Source organism: Cuculus canorus, chromosome 12 (genome assembly GCF_017976375.1).
Source record: "Cuculus canorus isolate bCucCan1 chromosome 12, bCucCan1.pri, whole genome shotgun sequence".
Taxonomy (NCBI): domain Eukaryota; kingdom Metazoa; phylum Chordata; class Aves; order Cuculiformes; family Cuculidae; genus Cuculus; species Cuculus canorus.
In genome coordinates this window covers 2614259-2636019 of record NC_071412.1, presented here as the reverse complement: position 1 = coordinate 2636019, position 21761 = coordinate 2614259, and the positions used below count along the sequence as shown (strand labels likewise).

The 21761-nt window shown below is 37.8% G+C and overlaps 1 protein-coding gene across 7 annotated transcripts in view; it reads left to right on the top strand.

Moving 5' to 3' along the window:
- Nucleotides 1–21761, top strand: part of UNC13C (unc-13 homolog C) — a 222028-nt gene that overhangs the window by 88488 nt on the left and 111779 nt on the right. For 6 of the 7 annotated variants that reach the window (XM_054077487.1, XM_054077486.1, XM_054077488.1 and 3 more), the window contains 4 exons: nucleotides 5045–5116; nucleotides 10649–10868; nucleotides 16756–16983; nucleotides 21525–21666. In XM_054077487.1, the coding sequence (XP_053933462.1) occupies nucleotides 5045–5116; nucleotides 10649–10868; nucleotides 16756–16983; nucleotides 21525–21666 (662 nt within the window). Of the gene's footprint in view, nucleotides 1–3407; nucleotides 3546–5044; nucleotides 5117–10648; nucleotides 10869–16755; nucleotides 16984–21524; nucleotides 21667–21761 lie in introns of those variants that run through there. The other variant, XM_054077489.1, reaches the window with a different exon arrangement.

Genomic DNA, 21761 nt, shown 5'->3' with positions numbered 1-21761 from the left:
AAAGCTATATTCAGTCCATTTTCTTAACTCCTTTAATCATTAATAGACAAATTGGATTAAATATTTTAACATTCATGCATTAAATAGATAAAACATAAAAATAATCAAACAGTATTGTTATTGTGGAGGTGTTTAAATTCTACTAAATAGAATTTGTAACAATATGATTACATTCCTTTATTTAACACCTGTGTGTTCCAGGGATTTAGGATTAGCTGTGGGGAAATTAAGTTATTGATTGTGTTTGGTTTTGTTTTCCATGCCATTTCTGAATAACCTTAATATTCAGAATGGTGTTAGAGTCCAGACAGGACATACTTTTGTGTCCATGCTATGAAAACAAATATGAAGGAAAAGTAAATGGCATTACAGTGGTGTCCAGTAATAGTTAAGCTGAGTTGCCATTTCCTTTCTTAATCTGTTTTCTGGCCTTAGTACTGCAGGTCTGTTGAACATTTCAGGATCAGACATCAACTTTTTTAATAGAAAATTTATGAGAAAGGAATAAGTAATTTCAGACAATAGCTTGTTTACTTTTGAGTGGTTTCTTCCTCTGTCCTGACCCCGTCCACCCAAGGAACAGAATACAAATCTGCCTGTCAAAATAATAAATTTGAGATCCCTAGATTGAAAAAACCTACCTGTAGTTGATAAAGAAGGAACGGTTTTGAAGCCATACAGCTTTTAAATGCTGAAAACAGTATTTTTTTTTCTGTCAGATTCACCTCTAGTGGGTAACTTTTATAGTGTATTAAAAATACAACAATATTTGTAAAGTTGCAACAAATATTATGTCTTCGTTCTTTTTTTTCTGGTGGTGGTAGCAGTCTACAGATTCTTTTGAAGAAAAGATTTGTGATGGGAAAGATAATTAGAAAACAGAAACCCACTGTAAAATGTGTATTGCATGGCACAGCCAGTATTCACGTACAGTTGCAAAACATTAGCTTGACTGCTTCTTCCTCCCTGCTACTTCAGCTGCTCAAAACGCAGCTCTTTTATTTCATCGTGGCAGGTGGCTCTTTTTTCACCCACACAATTTTTCATTTCACATTTAATTGTAGCTTGAGTCTAATTCTCCTTTACCACTTTTTAATGATTTTCCTAGAATGTTTTCTAATTATATTTATTTATTTAAGCTGCTGAGGCAAGTTTGGAGGTATTATTACTAGCGGGGCTAACTGGACTCGAGCACAAAGGGGGCTAAGTTATTTTAAATGAGAGATTTGGAAAAGCGCTTTGAAAATTCAAGACGGTGCTCTGCTTTATCATCTCCCTCTCTTTTTTTAAAAAAAATACATTTGTCCATATGTTCGTGATGCAATAATACCTACATAGAGATCTTTATGCTCTGCGGGTCAAATTCTCATATAAGGAGACATAAGGTAATATCTAAATATCAGTTGGAGAGGGTACGCGAGTGCGAAGTGCTGAACAAGTCTTGCGTTCTGTTAAAGGGGAGGAGTGAAAGGCTTCAGGTTCCCGTGGCTCACTGTGTTCTTCTGATGCTGTGGTAATTTTAATTCCTTCCTGGAGGCTCCAGATTTGCTGCACTTTCCTTTCTTCCTTGCTACCACTTGAAAACAGAAGGGCAGTGAGGGGAAAAGTTTTCTTGCTACATTCGTAACCTGTCACCTTGTTTCCTATAAATGTCTAGCAGCATTTTTCCCTTCCTCCTCCTTGCCTCATTCCATCCTTAAGAACAAGCACTCTTCTGTGTTTGTTCCATGCTTCAAACTGCTGAACTATCACCAACTACAATATTTCAGTACAGAAACATTTTATTTATGGTCTTCCTCTTGAAGATGCAGTTTATTCTGACAGTGATACATAAATGGAAATAATCCTTGTGAGTTTTTTTTCACTAAAATACCTGTAAATTTAATGCATAATGACTGTTAACTTTACTGGTTTATCTCAAATCCCTCTAGATATCACGTTCTTCTATTATCCTTCCACCATGACAAACACTTTATTAAGAACAGCCTAACTATCTGTTTCTTATTAGGCTTTGTTATTTTATATGGGACACTGTACTATGACTTTAGACACATTTGTGATTAATGAGCAAAAATGGTTTAGCCCTTGAGAGAACCGGGCCTCAGTAACATGTGGCAAGGTCAAAATTGCTTCCCTACTTTCCTTTTTCTCACAGGAAATAGTATCTGTTTCTTGACTTATACTGATAGCATGAAACAGCAGTTCTCCAGCTGGCGTACGGACTGTGATGGATCTACTGCTGGAGGACAGAACACAGCATCATTCAGTACCCTATAGTTAAGGCTAATGTTATTGTGCCCTTTGTATTCCTGCCCTGATAAGCAGTCCATATTGTTCCGTAGCCTGGAATGGCAGGGACTGTATATTTTAGGCTTAAAAGGATGCAATCACTTTCTAATTATAAGGGACATGAAGATTAGAGATCAAAACTATAAAACTAACATACTCCAGGCAAGTGAATGTCAATGGCTACTTTCAAAGACTTTGAGAGGAAACTTGTGCTTCCAGAGGGATCAGAAGGTGAGTGCTTTTAAAATGAATCTTTTTGAACTTAAAACTCGACCAATTATGAAAATTGTTTCTTTTCTTTGTAATATTCCTAGAATCATGGAATGGTCTGAGTTGGAAGGGACCTTAAAGATCATCTAATTCGATCTCCCTTGCCATGGGCAGGGACACCTCCCACTGGATCAGGTTGCTCCAAGCCACGTCCAACTTGGCCTTGAACACCTCCAGGGATGGGGCAGCCACAGCTTCCCTGGGCAACCTGGGCCGTGTCCAGTCTAAATCTGCCCCTCTCCAGTTTATCCTCATTGCCCCTGATCCTCTCACCACAAGCCTTTGTGAACAGCCCCTCCCCAGCTTTCCTGTACCCCTTCAGGCACTGGAAGGTTGTTATAAAATCTTGGAGCCTTCTCTTCTCCAGGCTGAGCAACCCCAACTCTCTCAGCCTGTCCTCGTACAGGAGGTGCTCCAGCCCTTGGACCACCCTTGTGGCCTCCTCTGGACCCATTCCAACAGCTCCACATCCTTCTTATGTTGAGGATTCCAGAGCTATGTATTCCTAATGTATTCCTAATACATTTTTGCTTGCCATTTCTCAAATGGATGTGTGGGTCCCGTAGAATTAGGGTTTGCTACAAAAAGTTTGAAAAAACAAAGCCTGGGCTCTTTTTAGTCTTTCTTGTCCCTTTGTCAGTCTCACTGGCACACACCAATGGGATTTCCCATATTCACAGAAACAGAAGAATAAGATGGTCACAGAGAAGCAAAAAGAATTATTTAATTATTAGAAACAGAGTGGAAAGACTGATAGCAAATTAATGACGCAGGCTCAGCAAACCACTGAGAGTTTAAAACAAAGGAAAAAAGGGGGGGTAAGGCAGGGTGTCTTCGCATCCCATATTAACTGTAATAGGACAATGATGCATCGAATCAAATATTTCTGTGCCAAGAACCCTATAATTGGTTTCACAAGATTATTAATTTTGTATCTGTCCTCAGGTTTAATCATTATCGACAGAAACTTATTGAAAATTGAATGGGTATGTTTTCAAGGGAAAGTAAACATTTAAAATTAAAATTAACAGTCTTAATATCACTGCATTAAAAATCCATTTGGATTGTGTCAGTGTTTAAAATGATAAAATAGGAAGAAACTGGAATTGTCTCTCCATCTAGAGATTAATGATGTAGTTACTCTGCTGGTGTAAGCCTAGATTACTTCTAACCTAATGTAGATTTCACAAAAATAAGCATGTCATGCAAAATGTAATTGAAACTTTTGCTGTAATGGCTCTGTAATGGTGGACTACAGAAAACCCAGTTCACAGCAAGGTGAAAATGTGTATCCTCACAGCACAGGCAACACCACACTTACGGTTAGTGGGTGGTGTAATTGATCATCCTCACCCTTCTAGACTGTAAGGGCAGCAAAGTATGACAAAGCAGATGCTGGATTACAGAGGAACGAACATAAAGCACTACTATACAGACGCACTTGCAATGATTTAGAATAGGGGGAAGGATGCAGTTAAAATACAGTGATATATCAGTGTTTGGGTTAGTATTTTGTACAGTGGAATAAATCTTACCTGGTTTTGTCAATCCAAACTACTGATAGCAGAAGCGATATGTGGAGTTGAAATATTATTTGGAAAACACACAGAACTCCTTTGCCCAGGGTCTTTTTCCTTCTGATCATTATACTTTCTGATTAATTCTCAAGGACCTATTTAAGTTACAGGGATATTGCAGTAAGATAAAATTTCCTTGTTTATTGTATATTAAAAATACTTTGGTTTGTGTGCGTTTATATGTACTATACCAGAGCAAATGAAATTGTCTCTACGACCAAGCATGTAGTGTTTGGAACTGGGACGTATTGATATACCCTTAACATCAGGTGGACAAAAGAGGACAGATTGAAACAGATAACCATGCTTTTTCTCCCTCCAAACCCAGAATAATTCTTCATATTGCTAGTTGTAGTATTGAATAAATATTGTCTTTGAGGAAAAACTACTTTTAGGTTTCATAAAAAACTACTTTTTATTTAAGGCAAGTAACATTTTATATACATATACACAGTTTAAAAATGCTCAGTGAGTTACAAAAAATTATCCGGACTGACAACTTGAACCGTAAGACAACTGAAAAATTATCTCCCATGTTGCTGCAGGCACAGACAGCTTCCAAATTAGGGCAGGATGCCTGTCCTTGTACCACATTAATTTGGTTGGCAAAGCAGAAAAACAGTGACAGCCTGTAGTTAAAAAAAAAAACTGAGTCATAAACCTCCGAATAATAGGTTTTATATTTGAAATGGCAGCTCAGCTCGGCACAGCTGAAAGAAACAGTAATGATGATGGAAAGCATGCTCGCATTAAGCACTGAAACCTTTAGAAGTCCTGTGTTGCAAATGTTAACTGAAAGTTTTTGTAGCTCTTACAGTTTTGCTTAAATGCAATAGCATTATCCAGTACTACTTGCCTTCCATTATTCCAGTGGTAATTTTTAACAGTTTTGCATTTGCTTTAAACAGACACTCGCAGCTCGAAAATCTGGTATTTCCATGGCCATGCTCATCCGGACCTCCATAAACAATGATGAAATGGTAAGTGTTTTCAATGACAGGTTTACATCGGTTAAATAACGGGGAAATTCTTCTTCCAAGCTCTTTAGAAATTATTTCAGCCTTAGACACTCCAAATGGAATAAAAGAAGATATAAGCATTCTGTTTAGTGTGTAGAGACTTTCAGGAATTTGAGCAGATTTTTCTACCTGATCCACAGTGACAAGACCAGGTTTGCTTCTGCTGGCTCTCATCCATGCCAGTCAGAGGGACTAGGCCAGAATCCTTTGTTTTACAGAATAGTTAATGAGGTAACCTTTTATTTTCAATTGTCCATCTGTACCCTGCTTTACCTGCAGTCTTCCAGCATCTGTCTCTCTTCATCATGCCGTGGCTACAATTAGAATGACGGTACCCTGCAAGAAGGTTCCTGTGCAATCATTATTTGTTTTTCCCCAGTCTTTATAGGTAGCTGGGACATTTATTTGTTTTTGTAATAACACCCATAATTCTAGATGAAACTATTTAATTCATACAAGAAGTGACCAGCCAAATTGTTTGAGAAATCATATTCTTACAGCTAGTAAAACCCGTGTGTTGTGATTTTCCATTACTGTCTTCACTTACATTTTTAAAAGGAAATTTATATTAAACAAAAATGCTGCAGATGCGATTTCTTCCAGAATATTTGGTGTGATGGAAGCAGATTTACATGGCTGAACTAAGCAAAAGCATTGAAGGAATAGAGCCCCTTTGTGTTCCTTCAATTACTCGTGCAAGCATAGCCTTCTAGGACGTATCCTACATTGAATAAAATGAAGCATTGACTTTCTCCTACACTGTTGCTAAGTTCCATAATAGAAACATGGAAGAGCAGAATATGACAATAGATATTCTGGGAACTGAAACCCCCAGCTCAAGTATGCACATATTTTTCACTCTTGTTTGGTTTATTGTGAACTTTCTATGCTTATATGGTAATCATAAAGGAAAAATTTGGTAGTGCTCAGCAATGGATTGACGAGGTAGGAAACGGCTGGTGTTTGAAATGAGCTTTCAGTAGGAGCAGTAGTTTTGTTCTATCTCAAAATAGCAACAAAGGTTGATAGAATGAAGAATCTGTGGAATCCTAAAAAGATATTAAAGGCTGAGGAAAAATTGTAGACAACAAAGTCATGCCATGCAATTGGTGCAAAACAAAGGCTTTTTCCAGCTATGTTAGAGCTGCTACAAAAATATCTAAGTTCAGTAAAAGACCCTAAGATGCTCCATATACTTTACTGAAAAATCTCTACTAAACAAACAAATAAAACCATTTATAAGTGTTACTACCTTTTATGACAGTAATTACAGTTTCAACTATTTGTTTTCATGCCTCTCCTCATGCAAAAACTACCAGGCTGCAATTTTAGAGGGCTAAAGGTACAAGTTCTGGAGATAATATTAATTGCCAACAAATGCAGGAGAAGAAAGAATTATTTAGACAGGTTCTGACTTAAGTGGTATTGTTCAGGAGGGAAAAAGAAGGCAGCAAATGCCAGTGGACAGCTCAATGCAAACATTTCTCCAATGCTTACAGTCAATCAGGAGAAAGTACTGAACAGTAGTTTGGGAGAAATGGAAAGAGAAAAATAGGTTGAATGTATTTTTATGCTATTATTCTCTGGCCTCCATTTGAACAAGGCCACGTGAAAAATTGTGTACCAAAAATAGATATTTCTTGAGAAATCTTTAAATGAAAACATAAGTCCAAAGGCAGACAACAAATGTAATCTACGTACATAAAAGTTCATTTGATGAGAAAATGTAAAAAGCTAATTTGGAGAAGAGAGGAATAAGAGAAGCCTGTCTTATGTCACCTCTTACTAGGCATGCTAGACAGAAGTGGGAACTGTTTTGAGGATAAATGTAATGGTACCACCAATAAAACCACTTGCAAGGTATTTAAAACATGTGGAAGGTAATACTTTTTTGCTTGGTTGGTAAATAACCAGCAGAACTTAATGCCCTAAAGCATCATCAAAACTGAGTACAGCAAGGTTTAAAAACAAAAAGAACAGACGTTTTCAGGTATAAAAGATCTCTCCAGATAGTCTCTGCAAAACCAAATGAAAAAGAGCAGTCACTGATGAGAGTTAAGGAAGAAAATTCTCTTTGGGCAATTTTTCCCCTGATTAAGGCTTCTCTGGTTTTCTCTCTCCCTGGGCTTTTTCTGGAGGGAGGGTTAGTGACTCTGAGGGAAGCAGGCTGTTTGGCTGATGAGATTCAGTATGGAAATTCTTTGAACTAATGCCTTTTATTAAAAGTCAGGTGCACTTACTCCTGAGGTTAAATGCTTTGAGCTTTGCCACCTGACATTGCTATCCTACTAGTGTAACATATTCATTACACAGTGAGTTTGTACGTTCTCAGGCACTGATCCAGAGACATTTTAAGCAGCGTAAGCATACTACTTTCAGTGACACCTAAACGTGTGCTTTCAGCTGAGCATTCATTTAATTGCTTTGCTGAACTGAGCTGCGAATTTGTGAAAATAATACATCGATGACATTGAAAAAGTGTCTGAAGTAGTATATGGCAGAAATAAACTTCACTTTGGAAGATAAGCAGATAACTATATGAGCCTCCTATGCATTAACAGTCTCAGTGCTGCCATGCCTAGGGCTCAGTGAATGCATGTAATAAATACATTTAAAAAGAGTATTAGGTATGAAAGGCTCTAGACAGTAAGATAAATAAAAAAACCCCTCTCCTTTACAATTGTAGTTTGCTTTATTAACAACTCGGCAAAGATCATGTTCAGAAGCAAAAGCAATCTACAAATTGTGTTCAGTTGAAAATGTCATTTATACTCAGATGTTTATTTCTAGGCCTGTTGAGCTGAGCCATTTCATTACTTACTGCCATTTCAGAAATAGATAAATATTACAGGCAAGATTCTAAAATTATTTGTACTGTGAAAAACAGTGAAGCTGAACAGGGCGAAAGCAGGATTTATACTGATCCTACTAAAGCTCAGGAGTGCGAGAGTGTTATCTGCAAAGGAATCTTCAAAGTCCTGGTAGTTTCCGAGAAATATGATTCCTCAACACGTTGAATAAATTCACTTTAGGTTGTTTTTTAAGTCTGTCTGATCCCTGTAGCTGGTAAGCTGTGACGTGGGAGGCAGAAGGTGGAGCAATGCACAAAGATGAAGTTTGCCAAGTCAGGTGACCATGACTATCCCAGTCCCTCCTAAGGTCTGCCAAACCAAACCAGTGCAGACCTTTGCTTGCTTTCAGGGGAGTCACCAGATTGCCTGGGACAGGCTAAGGAAGCACCTGGAAGAGTAATTCAGGATTTGTTTTACACATTCCTGGTATATCATCTTCTTTTCCAAGTTCATTTCTACAGTGTTCTCAGAGGTGCTGGGGGAAAACGTCTGTTAAATATCCACTATATTTGTTTGGGCAGGCCTCACGAGATAGATGTTGGATTTAGCATGTAACTGTGGACTTCAAGAAATGCTGTTGCAGCCTAAACTACTTAATATTTGCATTTGTTAATTGTAGTGTTTGATCCTATGAATCAGTAGATTTATGGCTACATGGTAATGGATTTCCTGTGGTAGCTGAAGTTCTTTAGGTGATGGCTCTGATTGCGCAACAGTATCAGAATCATAGAATCATAAAATAGTTTGGGTTGAAGGGACCTTAAAGCCCATCCAGTCTCACCCCTGCCATGGGCAGGGACACCTCCCACTGGCTCAGGCTGCCCAAGGCCCATCCAACCTGGCCTGGAACCCATCCTCCAGGGATGGGGCAGCCACAGCTTCCCTGGGCAACCTGGGCCAGGGCCTGACTGCCCTCAGAGTGAAGAAATTCCTCCTTATGTCTGGTCTAACTCTGCCCCTCTCCACTTCCCCCTCACCCTATCCCCACAAGCCATTGTAAACAGCCCCTCTCCAGCTTTCCTGTAGCCCCTTCAGGCACTGGAAGGTCGCTCTGAGGTCTCCTCGGAGCCTTCTCTTCTCCAGGCTGAACAACCCCAACTCTCTCAGTCTGTCATTATGCAGATATGCATGCAAAAAAATATTTAATTTTTATCAGACTTTTTATTGTTAGGAGAATATTTCACGTTTGACTGGTGTTGCAGACACATAGAACCAAGAACATGTCAGTGACCTGTTAGAGAGGCAGATGTCTTGTGTTTGGCATATACTTACCAACGCTGAATATTAAAATTATGGGAATGTTCACAGGTGCTTAACTGAATAAGTTAGCATTGTGTTCTATACTATCAGAACTGTGGCAGTGATGCTAAAGCTTATAAGGACAAAGCACACAAATTCCAAACTGATGGTCCCCAGTTTGCTACAGCCACGCAGCCAACCCTCCAACTACTTTGTGTTATCCACATCCAAGATCAAGAGATGATAGGACACCCAAACTTTCAGAAATATGCCACTGCGCACTAAGCTACCTCTTTTAATATGTTTTCTTCTTTCTAAAAGAACCAATGTATTCATTTAAAGGGAGCAGGTCTAAAACTTCTGATGCTTTCCTGGCAGCCACGTGTGCATTTAGTGAAAATAAATAATTAAATAAAGCTATGTTATTTTTTTTGCGTTGTGCCGACTGCTGCCCCGGGGCTGCTGGCTTATCTTATTCTCAGTAAATCAACTGGATTTAGAAGATCTGGGTACCTGATGAAGGTCAAATAAACAAACTAGACCATATAAACCCATGGTTTATATAAACCTATAGTTTATATATATATATAAACCTATAAATCTATGGTTTATATAAACCTATAGTTTATATATGTATATAAACCTATAAACCTGTGGTTTATATACACAACTTCAGTGACTGCTTTATTTTAACCTTATTAAGCACTAAGGAGCTGAGATTCTGGTTGTTTGCAGTACTAATCAGTGAATAGTTGATAATTGTTCTCCCTGCTAGAACTGGTCATGGATCCTAAGCCAAAACAGTCCAAGAAATTGGTGTGGATTTTTGAGAGTATAAATCACCCTTGTTTATAGGTAAAAAGCATCTTGGTGCCTTAAAAGGAAGTAGTAAGTATGCTATTATAGGAATACAGGCAAAATGCTACCATAAAACTGGTCTGCTTTTATTTGATGAGGAGATTGTGTAGATGCCACCTGCTGAAGGATAGCAGAATAGATCATCAAAGTTTATTTGTTGTCTGTGTTCCTGTAGGAAGTATTTCAGTATTCAGAAGTAATGTGTTAGGTCATTACTTAAAATGCATCACTGAGTGCAACGCTAAAGAATTTTTAAATTCTTTTAAATTTATAATAAAAATTATATAGGACTCTTAATTGGCTGACCTGATGCCAACTTAGCTCTGCTCTTTCTCTAACCAGAAATGGTAATCCAGGGTTCTTTTGTCTTCAAAGTGCAAGGCAAAATTACTAAATCATTTTTTTGTAGGTTAGTTCATACTTCTGCATGTATTCTGGTATTTAGTAGCATCGTGAGTGTAATGATATATACTTTAGCTCCTGTTCACTTGTGTTGAACAATTCTTTAGCTGAAGTCATGATATTTTTTTTTCTTACTCAACAGAAAATACATGTCTTCAAGAAGACATTGCAAGCTTTGATCTATCCTATATCATCAACTACACCTCATAACTTTGAAGTCTGGACAGCTACAACTCCCACATACTGTTACGAATGTGAAGGTCTACTTTGGGGCATAGCCAGACAAGGCATGAAATGCACTGAATGTGGTGTCAAATGCCACGAGAAGTGCCAAGACCTCCTAAATGCTGACTGTTTGCAGAGTGAGTATTTCCTAACAACTAAAGCTCTGCAGTACTTCACAGTTTTTGATTTTGTGTGTGCACTCAGATATTTCCTGAAATCAAAAGCCGGATAAATTATATATCAGAGAAGGCATGTTGATCTTCATTGGCTGAGGAGCTAGCCAGAAACTTTATGAAATACCTGCTGTTAATTTTGCTTTCCTCCTTAGAACTTGCCAACTGTTACTGCTCAGTTACAAAATAATGTTTGAAAGTATCAATATATTATTTATTTTCCACTGCCTATGGCAGTACCCAGAGCAACTTGTTACATGACGTAAACTCTCTTTGTTTAACTTGGAACACAAGAAACCCCAAAGCAAAGATTAGAAAAGTAATTCCTAGTACTTGTTGCAGTCATATTAATATGCTACAGAATAGACAAGTATATGAAACAGTAAATAGGATCTTGTCCGTTCAAAATACCAAACCATGTGTGTGTAAGGGGGAAAAAAATATTAGTCAGGCAGTCCCTTGGTATTACAATTAAGGTAAAACAACGTATTTCTTTGCTTTTTTGTTGGCCAGATTGATTCCAGCTACCCTACATTATCCTCCAAAAATATCAGAGTTGCATTTAAACCATAATAAAATTACAACACATTTACTATGCAGGAATCTAAACAGTAGAAAATTAAGACATTCAGACTTTCTTATGTTCTGATTTTTGAATGGAAGGGGCCTTTACAACTCTGATGTTATCCCACGTTGTTCACTGTTGATTCGTTCCGAAGGGTTTACCTACCTTCTACTTGTAGAAAAGTTTCATAGATATTCCAGTAAAGTCTTCTTTTTTCCCACCATGTTCTCTTTATGAGGAGCTGTCAGAACAGGTTGATTGTCAAGATTCATGTCCAGGAAGTAATCACGATCTCCCAGAGCAACTGACCCCGTGAAGCATGAATCAATGAGAAATTTCTAAATCAAACTGCTTAACAGTGCTTAATTGTGATGCTACACTATGGTTGAAGCTGCGCTGTGTTTGACAGCTGAACTTTTGGCATAGTTTCACAAGTGAGAAAAGAATGTTTGCTTTGAAAATTAAATGTTTTAAAAGTATATCGTGCAGCATTAATATGATCGTTGGTGGTGAGTTTTCGAAAGTGTATAAGGTAACAAAGATAATTCTGAGTAGTTTCTTCTAGAGAAGAAGTCTTCAAAAGAAGGCAAGCTTTCATAAAGTCAGTTTCTGTTCATTCTAATTGACCAATTGTCCCATTTCATTCCAGGTACATTTTAAGACTAGCTAAAAATAATTCCACATCAGCCCATTGATCTCCCTGGTTTCGGTAGTTATTTGACATCCTAGTTCTGCTGGGAATCACTTGGTTTGTATTACCCAGAATTAGAGGCATGAAAATGAGTTAAAATAAGTATGAGCTTGTACTTCTGTTGGCAACAGGATATGTGCCAACTGTAGATTGAATCGATGGAGGAAGTAGGAAGTAGGAATATGTTTCTTAAATTTAATCTCTCTGCTTATGCACATCTTGTTTAGCACTGTGAACAGGAGGAAGAAAACATAGAGGAGGGGATCTGAATTGATGTTGATATTCTCAAACTGCAACGTGAGATTCATCTTGTAGGAAGGCCTCAGAACAAATCTGTATGGATCACAGTGGATCTAATTGAAACCTATGTTCTGGAAATTCTTCAGGGAATTGAGCTGTTACTGGATTTGGAGCTACTTTGCTACTTTGCTCTCATCTGCTGCTCCCTGAAAATGCTGACTCTATTCTGTGGCAAAGAGATAACTATCAAGTGTTCTGTACAGTGTTGTGGGAATTCCCTTATGGTAATTACATTCATAATGGTTTGAAAGAAAGCGTAGCTGAAACCTTCTCCATGAGAAGGGGAGTTTTTCTTTCTGGGGGTTTAACAGAATAGCTTATCAGGTTGTAACACATTGTTTCAGAAGTAATTTTAATTTAAGAAAATCAAGATTGATTCCCTCCATGAGTGAGAGACATACAATGCATCTTGATTTAACAGTGGTGTAGTAGAGCAAAGATCAAATGTTTATCATAGAATCATAGAATAGTTTGAGTTGGAAGGGACCTTAAAAGATCGTCCAGTTCCAACCCCTCTGCGATGAGCCTTTCTGTTGGGATGAACCCTTCTGTTGCTGTTAGCTGGGTTTTTCTTGTCTCACCAAACATCTATGCGACCCCCCCTCTGTTGCACCAGGCCTCCCAACCTACTTACTGCATGGCATTCCGTCCCTTTAATTACATGAGAGGGTGTTAGGAGGGGGTTTGTATTGGAAATTTGATACAGCAAAGGCTTTTATTTCTGTCTCATGGATTATCTGTCCTGTAATTCACTCTATTAAGTAGAGTACAGTACAGCTCTAAGGAGCATTCTAAAGGGATGCCTCACATCCAGTCACCCCTGATTTTAAGAATATTTAGATCTGACCTTTAGAGTTTGAATTCATTTTTCTGAGAGAAAAAAAATACCGAAACAGTTGTATTTGTGTTCTCATTCCCTGCAGAAGTTTGCAGAGTGAATAATGAAAACTTCCTGAGGTGCCTGTGGATTCTGGGATATATAAAGTATAGCATTTTAATCTGTTTTTCCTATTTGACAGAGTCACGGTTCAAACAGGAATTGTTACTATAGCTATTTCTGCTCAGTTATAAAAGCGTTGTGAGTAAAACATGATCCAAGATCGTGTCCCTGACAATACGAGTTCCTTGCAATCATCATCTAGTTCACGATTTTCATAATATGGAATGATTAGACAGACTGTTCTTTCTGAAGCTTCTTAAAAATTCTCAATTCTCTTATCACTGTACACACTGGAAAACAACATTTGAGCCAGCTGGGCTGAGCTGGTATGACTGTTCAAAATCAGTAATCCTTTCCCTATGTGGTGAAATAGCGTCACATGATATTCACATGCTGACCAGGCTTCTTTCTGTTCCACCCTTCCCACTGTCAGGGAAATAAGCTGCTGCTAACTTTCTAGGAGCTGAACTGCTTTTCATGATGTCCCAACCGTGCAAGTAGAAGGAAAGAGCATATCCATCCCTGTAATAGTGTAATCTTGGCTAAAACTGAAAAGCTACAAAAGACATAGAGATTTTTTTACTATGTGTTTATTTCTAAAGTAGGTTGTAGAAGTGAATTAATATCTCAAGCTCTTTACGGTCTATATCTAAGATTGTTCTAAATTAGGTTCAAAAATATCAATAATACATTCATTAGACCTCTCATTTTCAGCAAGGTATTGCTTTCTAGTAGCAGGTGCAATACTAAACCAGAATTTGTTTCAATCATGTTGAGTTTGTATCAGCCCCTAGGGTAAAAGGGGCTTGTCCAATCTAAATTACGATATTGTCTTAATTAGTCTGATCAATACTGCATTAAAAGAGTTGTTGATAGACTGTCAGTAGTAAAGGATGTGAAAATAGCTGCAATAAATAATTTTGTGTGAATAGAAAGCTATTTTTCTCAAAAATCAGCAAGGTTTTCAACAGGAATACATTATTGCCATTCACATTTTGTCCAGGGCTTATCATTTGTTTATGATGTTGTATCTCTACCTTTTAAGAAAGGGCAGAAAATAAGAGAAAATGAAAAACGTTGCTTTACTGTGTCTTGCAAGAACTACCCATCACACTTTTCAGGAAGCTCAGTAATCATCTCTTTTGCGATAAAATCACTACAGAATTCTTTAACTAGTGTTTGGTTTCATGGTAGCATTCAATTCTTTTTGCTACTAATTCCTGATTTTTCACTGTGGAAAATACTTAATTACTAGGACTTTCATCTTCCACATTCCATAAAATTAGGTACTCAGACCAAGAGTTTTTCAGGATTTCTCAAGATTTAGTAGCTATGGAAAACACGTTGAAGAAATGATATAAGTCATTCTTCTGACAGTTTGAAATCACTGGTACCTGGTATCTCACCCCACACTCTTCTAATCTTATATTATGTCTTCCTACTTTACTGTATATCTCTTTCCTTCTTTGTTGTCGTCCAGTGTGGTAAGAAACCTTCAGACACAATGAAAACAGTAAAGAAAGAATGCATAAAATCTTTCTTCTGTAAGACTTCATTGAGACCTTATGGTGAAAGATGCCCCTTTCCAGCTCTTTAGATGTGTTGATGATTTCCTCTTTTAGCCATTGCAAGCTGAGAGTGCCCTCATTGAAGGGAACAGTAATACTCCCAGGAGCTGATGATAGCTAGTTGGATGATGTTTTCACAACCTTTTGGAAGGGTAAAGTACTTACTATTGCTAGTGATAATTATGATGATGATTGTCATGCTCAGTGCCAGGAGCCCTCCAGTAGTGCTTTGCAACATGAGCTAAAATCCAGTGGTACCTGTAGCAAGTGGGAATGTGTCATTGATTATAAAATTTGTAGTATTCTTGCACTATGCTTTATGTGTCAGTGTCACCAAGAGCTGAAATAGTATTTCAGCACTGCAGGCATTTCATTTTTTCTTCCAATATCTCTAACATCATGCTGACCACACAAATCCAGTGTTTCTTTCCTCACACACAACTGCAAGATGGAAATTTGGAGTACGCTTAGGTTATTCCAGTACAATATGTATTACAGAAACGTTGAGCAGAAACACTTCCCTCTGGCAGACAAGGGATGTTTTATAAGGAGAGCTTCACTTTGGCTTTTAAAAGACCTCTGGGATCAGTTATGGTTTTTAGAGAGAAATGTTTCTAGAGCTCTTCTGGTGGGAACTGTGAATAAAACCTGTCAAAGCTTGGTCTGCTTATGCTCTCTTCTTAAAAGAGGAAAAAAAAAGGAAAAAAACACCCCAAACCAATCAAGCAAGCAACTCACTCATAGTAAAAGCTGTAGTGGTTCTGATGTCCCAAACAAATCAGCAAATCACCGAGTATCACTGTTAAAATTGAACTTTGTGAAGTGTTCCTTGGTTCCTGCAGGATATTTAAAGAAGGGGTAGAGCTCACTACTGGTTGGAGTGGGGATGTCAAGTCAGTGTTATAGAACTGTTGGAACAGGTAGGGTAGTCCCAAACTAATCTAAATGCTTAAATCCGGTGAATGCTTAAGTTCAGTAGATTTTGTACGCTTTGTTAAATGGATTTATGTGAAAATTAACTGGTTTTATGAACAGTATTCCAGGAAGGAGTGAAAAACTTTCCTTGAGTGCAGGTGGTATGAGTAAATATCAGGACATATCCAGTAGCAGTCAAGACAGTGTCTGAAGCTGATATGCCTATGTTTTTCTACTATTCATTATAGTTCTGCTGTTGGAGAGCATAAGAGGAGTCTAGATTAATCTCCTTACTGACTAATAATTATCTAAGAAATTAGCTGAAAACATTACCTTGTTTAAATAATGTTTCTATTTATTTTTTTTGGTTGTTTCTTTTTTGTCCTAATGCACAAGCTATGGCTTCTTGTGCATCCCTGCCCCAAAAGGAGAGAGAAGGAGATGAAGATATTGTTATATCAAGCTGACTTAGAAAAGAAATTGAGAACTTATTTGAAGAATTATTCACATATGTATTATTGAAGCTTAGCTGGTAGTGGAGGCAAAGGGCAGAGCAGACAGACCCAGATACTATGCACTTTACACACCTTTCTGGTAGAATCTGTATGCCTAATTATATAAGAAGAGTTACTCACAGGATGCTTTCATGGTACTGATCAGTACTGAACAGTACTGATTCAATATTTTATATATTTCTAGGTGTAACATATACCTGATTATAGTGAATATTAACCTGTCTCATGAAACTAAATCAAATTCTAATTTTAGGTATCACAAAGAATAGATGTGAGAGGCTGCAGTACCAAGAATTGGCTGCAGACTTTATAGGAGAGAAAGAACTAAGATAGCATTGACATTTTCTCTCATTTCAGGAGCTGCTGAGAAAAGTTCCAAACATGGTGCTGAAGATAAAACACAGAATATTATTAGTGCTATGAAGGAAAGAATGAAGATTAGAGAGAAAAACAGACCAGAGGTGTTTGAAGTGATCCAGGAAATGTTTAATATTTCCAAAGAAGATTTTGTGCAATATACAAAAGCAGCAAAACAAAGTGTTTTGGATGGAACATCCAAATGGTCAGCGAAAGTAACCATCACAGGTAAATTTTCTTCTGAACTGTTTGCTCTTTGTGCTCTTTCTTTCCCAGTCTCCCAATTCAAGAATAAGATTTTAACCAATAGAGCTCAAATTGTGTGTTTAGTTGCATACTTGATGCACCTTTACATGCTTGCATTTATAGCGTGCTAACTGGAAGAGTTTCAACTTACAGCTGTTGGCAAAGCTGCTTTCTATTCCACTGCTCTAGGAAGGAAGATAAGTAAATGGTTTTGTTGTGTCTCCTCTATCTCCTACCGTTATCTCCTGTACCAGTGCTGAACTTTTTGCCAGCAATTTAACCAGGAGTTAAAGTTGACAGTTGGGTTTATGGGTTTTAATTACTCTAATCCTAGAAACACTGCAGCCTGCAATTCCAGACCCCATTGGATTGTAACTAATGATCTATTATTGTTGCTGGACTAAGGGTATGTTCCAGTCTAGAGATGCTGAGCCAAGGAAACCTGCGTACCCAGAACGTACTCAAGGTTTCTTCCAACTGCATTAGGCTGGTTGTGTATAAGTGTTTCCAGGTCCTCTGACTTTTATAGTTCAGTTTTTGAATTAAAGCCTCAAAGTCAACCTGACTTTATGTGATATTGGATTAGAGTCGAATACAGATGAAACTAAATGACCAAAGAATTTAAAGCCAGTGGCGTGAAACATTAAAGGACTCTGGTTAGATTTCACATCTAAATTAGTCTCAATTATCATTTTATTGTCATGAAAAATAAGCCCTCTTCTGATATTAAAAGTAAATTGCGTATTTTCTGTTTCTCTAGGATTTACGTTTAGCCTGGTAGGGGGGATAAGAAGATAAACTTCAGGAACTTATTTTTAGCTTTTATTACTCAGTTTTGATAAAAATGAGTGAAACAAAGGCTATATCTTTGAAATAAGCAGTAGTGTATACTTAAGCCACACACATTTTTCTCGCTACTTAAAAGTAACTCGCATAAAAGGTGTATTTAAGTCAGTTCTTGGTGCTTGATGTTTCACACCTATATTTATGGTAGTTTTCCTAACATATTTAACAAGATATTTTCCGTACATACTCTCTAAGACCAAAAACATGCACACTGTTAGAAAAATGCAGATGTCCTTTGCTACCCTTTTCCTTATGAAAAACGAGGCTAGGATGCCGTCAGCAGATAGATGACATTATTTTAGCAAGTTACACAGCAAGTGTGCAAATCATTTCACTCTATCTGCTGGGTAAACATCATTGTATTAGTGTTGGTACAAAGGTCACTTATATTGCTGAACTGCTTGGTGGTTCTCTTTTAGAACTAAAACTCATACAAGTTCTGCAGATTCTTGACCTCATAAATGAATCAGGAAGTGAGATTGGAAGGGATTTCTGCAATATATTCAAACCTTCTGCTAAAATCAGGGCTAACTTTGAAGTTAGGTTAGCTTACTTGGGGCTTTATCCAGACTACATTTAAGACTCTCCAAGGATGGAGATACCCCGTTCTCTTTGGGGAATCTGTCCTGCTTAGTGGACAATCTGTTTCAGTTATTAACCACTCACATGGTAAAACTGGTTTCTTTACATCCAGCTGGGATTTCTCTTGCTGCAGCTTCCAGCTGTTATATCTTTTTATTTCACTGTGCCTCTGAGAAGAGACCAGCTTTGTAGAATCATAGAGTGGTTTGTGTTGGAAGGGATCTTGAAAGGTCATCTAGTCCAATCCCCCTGCAGTAAGCAGGGGTGTCCTGAACTAGATGAGCCTGTCCAGGAGCTCATCATCTCTATGAATGCTCTTTAGGTAGTTGAGGACTACAGCTTGATCTTCTCTTGGCCGCCTTCTTCTCCAGGATAAGAAGACCTGACATCCTTAGCCCTTTCTCGTATGTCAAAACCCCAGCCAAACCGTCAATCCTCTGTTGGACTTTCTCCAGTTTTTCAGTTTCATTTACGGGGGAGCTTTAAAGTGCAGAAACTCTATTTCTTCTGAGTGTGGCCTCACAGGTATCAAATAGGTGCAAGAAAACACGTCTTTCAGTTTGCTGGCTATCCGCTGGAGAGATAAGGCAAGATCCTCTCTTCGTGAGAGGATATCCCACACCAAGTGAAGTAATGAAGAGAAAACCTAAGCTAATTGTTGGCTCATAGAGAAGGATGGAGAGAGAATCCAGACTTCTCAGAGAGCAAAACGTTAATAGGGAATAATAGTAGCCTTCCCCAGAGGTGTTTGAAAGATGTGTACTTCCATGTAAATAGCTTAGTACATGTTGGATCCCAAGTTGTAGAAAACTGGTAATCCTTTCCCTGACTGGCATCGTGTTCTACCCATCATGAGAGAGAGAGAGAGAGAAAGAAAGAGAGAAAGGAAGAAAGAGAGAAAGAAAGGAAGAGAGAAAAATAAAGAAGGAAGGAAGGAAGAAAGGAAGGAAGGAAGGAAGAAACTGATCAATCAAGTGTTTCACTCTGCATTTGCCCTTTACCTCAAACTTCATAAGACAGATTGCAAGACATTTGCTGCAGTTATACTTGATGGGTTCTGAGAAATCTTTCTTCTTTATGATTCCTACAATACTTACTAATGAGATGAGGAGTGACCATGAAAATCCTCTGTGCTGCACAGAGGTTTGCTGATTATCTCGTGGAAAAGTGCTAAAGGAGCTGTCACATTTAAAGATGAGTGACATTTTTTTTCTTACAAAAAGAGAAATGTTTCAAATTTGCTGATTTTTTTCTGTAATGACAAGTGGCTGTCAGTAGTACATTACCTAGCAGATTTTTTTTTTGAAATATGATCACATTTATCCTATCTTTTCAAGGGAAAGGTGATGTTTTAATAATGAGTAAGAAAGTAACTGCTTTGTGAAAGAAATTTGTGCTACAGTGAAAGTATAATCAAAACAGATGTGTGGAAAACATTTCCCTCGTAATGTGATTTTGCTGCCATAAACAATGTGAGTCACCTGCAAACATTCTAATCTGTGCACTTAAAGAAACTTGGAAGTGGAATTTTCTACTTTGTTTAAATATCTTCCAAATGAGGAGTTCCGGCAGGTTTTGAACCAGGTTATTAAAAATATAAAAATGCAACACTTCATAAGTAGTCTGCAAGAAGAACTATGCAGATACGTGCCAGAAGAAATCTAGGAAAGATCTGAGATTGTGAGTCATATGCTCTGGGAAAGAGGGAGCCTGTTCGGAAGACTGTGGAACAGGGCATGAAACCTCAAAAAGTACTCCTTGAGTTTCTGGACTGTCACCCAGCACTGGGGGGACGGAGAGATATGTGAAGGAAAATATTTAATTCATATTCTTACTTTTAGTTCTACCTCTAAGAGATACTCAAAGCTGCCTTGCATTCAGGCCAGTGTAATAGGCAACCATTCTGGAGGACATGTTCTAAGCTGGCGCTTAGTTCTCCTGCATAAGTAGGAGAGGAATATTTCCTTGCCTTCTAAAATTTCCCTTTGCATTTGTGGTAAACAGGGAAGACAAAATACAGTCTAGTTCTTTTCTAGGAGTCTTTCAGGAATGAGACGTGTAAAAAAATATAACAGAAGCTTACTTTTTTCACTGAAGTTGGCAGATATAACTGAACCCAGTCCAGGAGCTGATCTGCTGAGTAAGAAGGTGCCATTTTTATGTAATCTTCATTTCTGAGCACACTGAGGTAGCTTCGTTATACCAAAATGATTGACATAAGGGAATGTTAACTAACTGTAGCTACGAGACGGTTTAAATAATACATGCAAAAAAACCCAAAACCAAGCTCTGCTGATGTTAGGAGCCATGGCAAGTATTTTAGCTACAGCTCTCTGGGTTTGGTAGGCACCTATTGGGCAGTTCTGCTTTCCCCAGAGATTTACAGTTTGATTAATTATGATGAAAAAACAAATTGTGTGTATTTATATTTATCACAAAATGTGTACACCCACAGTAACCATCAGAAAGGCTGACAAATAGTTAATGATAATTCATTTGAACTGTCACCTTTCCTGTGATAGAATAGAAAATATTCTGAAAATCCACATGGTTCATCTCTCATATGAGGAGAACAAATGACAAAATCATAAGCATGCTCCTTAGTTGTATATTCCAAAGTGCAGAGTTTTGAAAAGTGGAGGTTTTATTTTGGAAATTTTAGTTAGAGTCTTTGGGGAAAAAAATTATTTATTTATTTGGGTCAGGGAAATGGAAATTTTAGGCAATTAGTAGACTTATACCAAGTTACACAACAGCATGATATTACTTGCCATGCTGACTAAACCAAAGTTTGAGATGAGTAGAGTATCTGAACTATGTATGGCAAGAAAAGTGGTTCTGTGCTTTGTCTTGAATCTTTAGATTTCTTATTCTATTAAAGCATAATTGTAAATTTTATACAATCCAGAAGGGAGGTTGGACCAGCTTTGTCTATCTCTAGAGTGAATGAGAATGAGAAAATTAATCCAGAAAGCTTTGTTCCAGGATTCTGCAGATTGAGGGCTTTCTTTTCTGTTGCTGTTGTCACAGTCTCATTTATTTCTTGGCAGTAAAGGCTGTGAGGGTCAAAGCACCTTTCTGTCCTTTTCTTGCAGTTCTTTGTGCTCAGGGCTTACAGGCAAAGGACAAAACTGGCTCAAGTGACCCGTATGTTACTGTGCAAGTTGGCAAAACCAAGCGGAGGACAAAGACTATTTTTGGAAACTTGAATCCAGTATGGGATGAAAAATTCTATTTGTAAGTATTTGAAGGTACTGTTATTTCTTGCTCTTCTAATTTACATTTAGGTAATATAATCCTACCAAGTGAAATAATTAGTTCATTTGAAAATA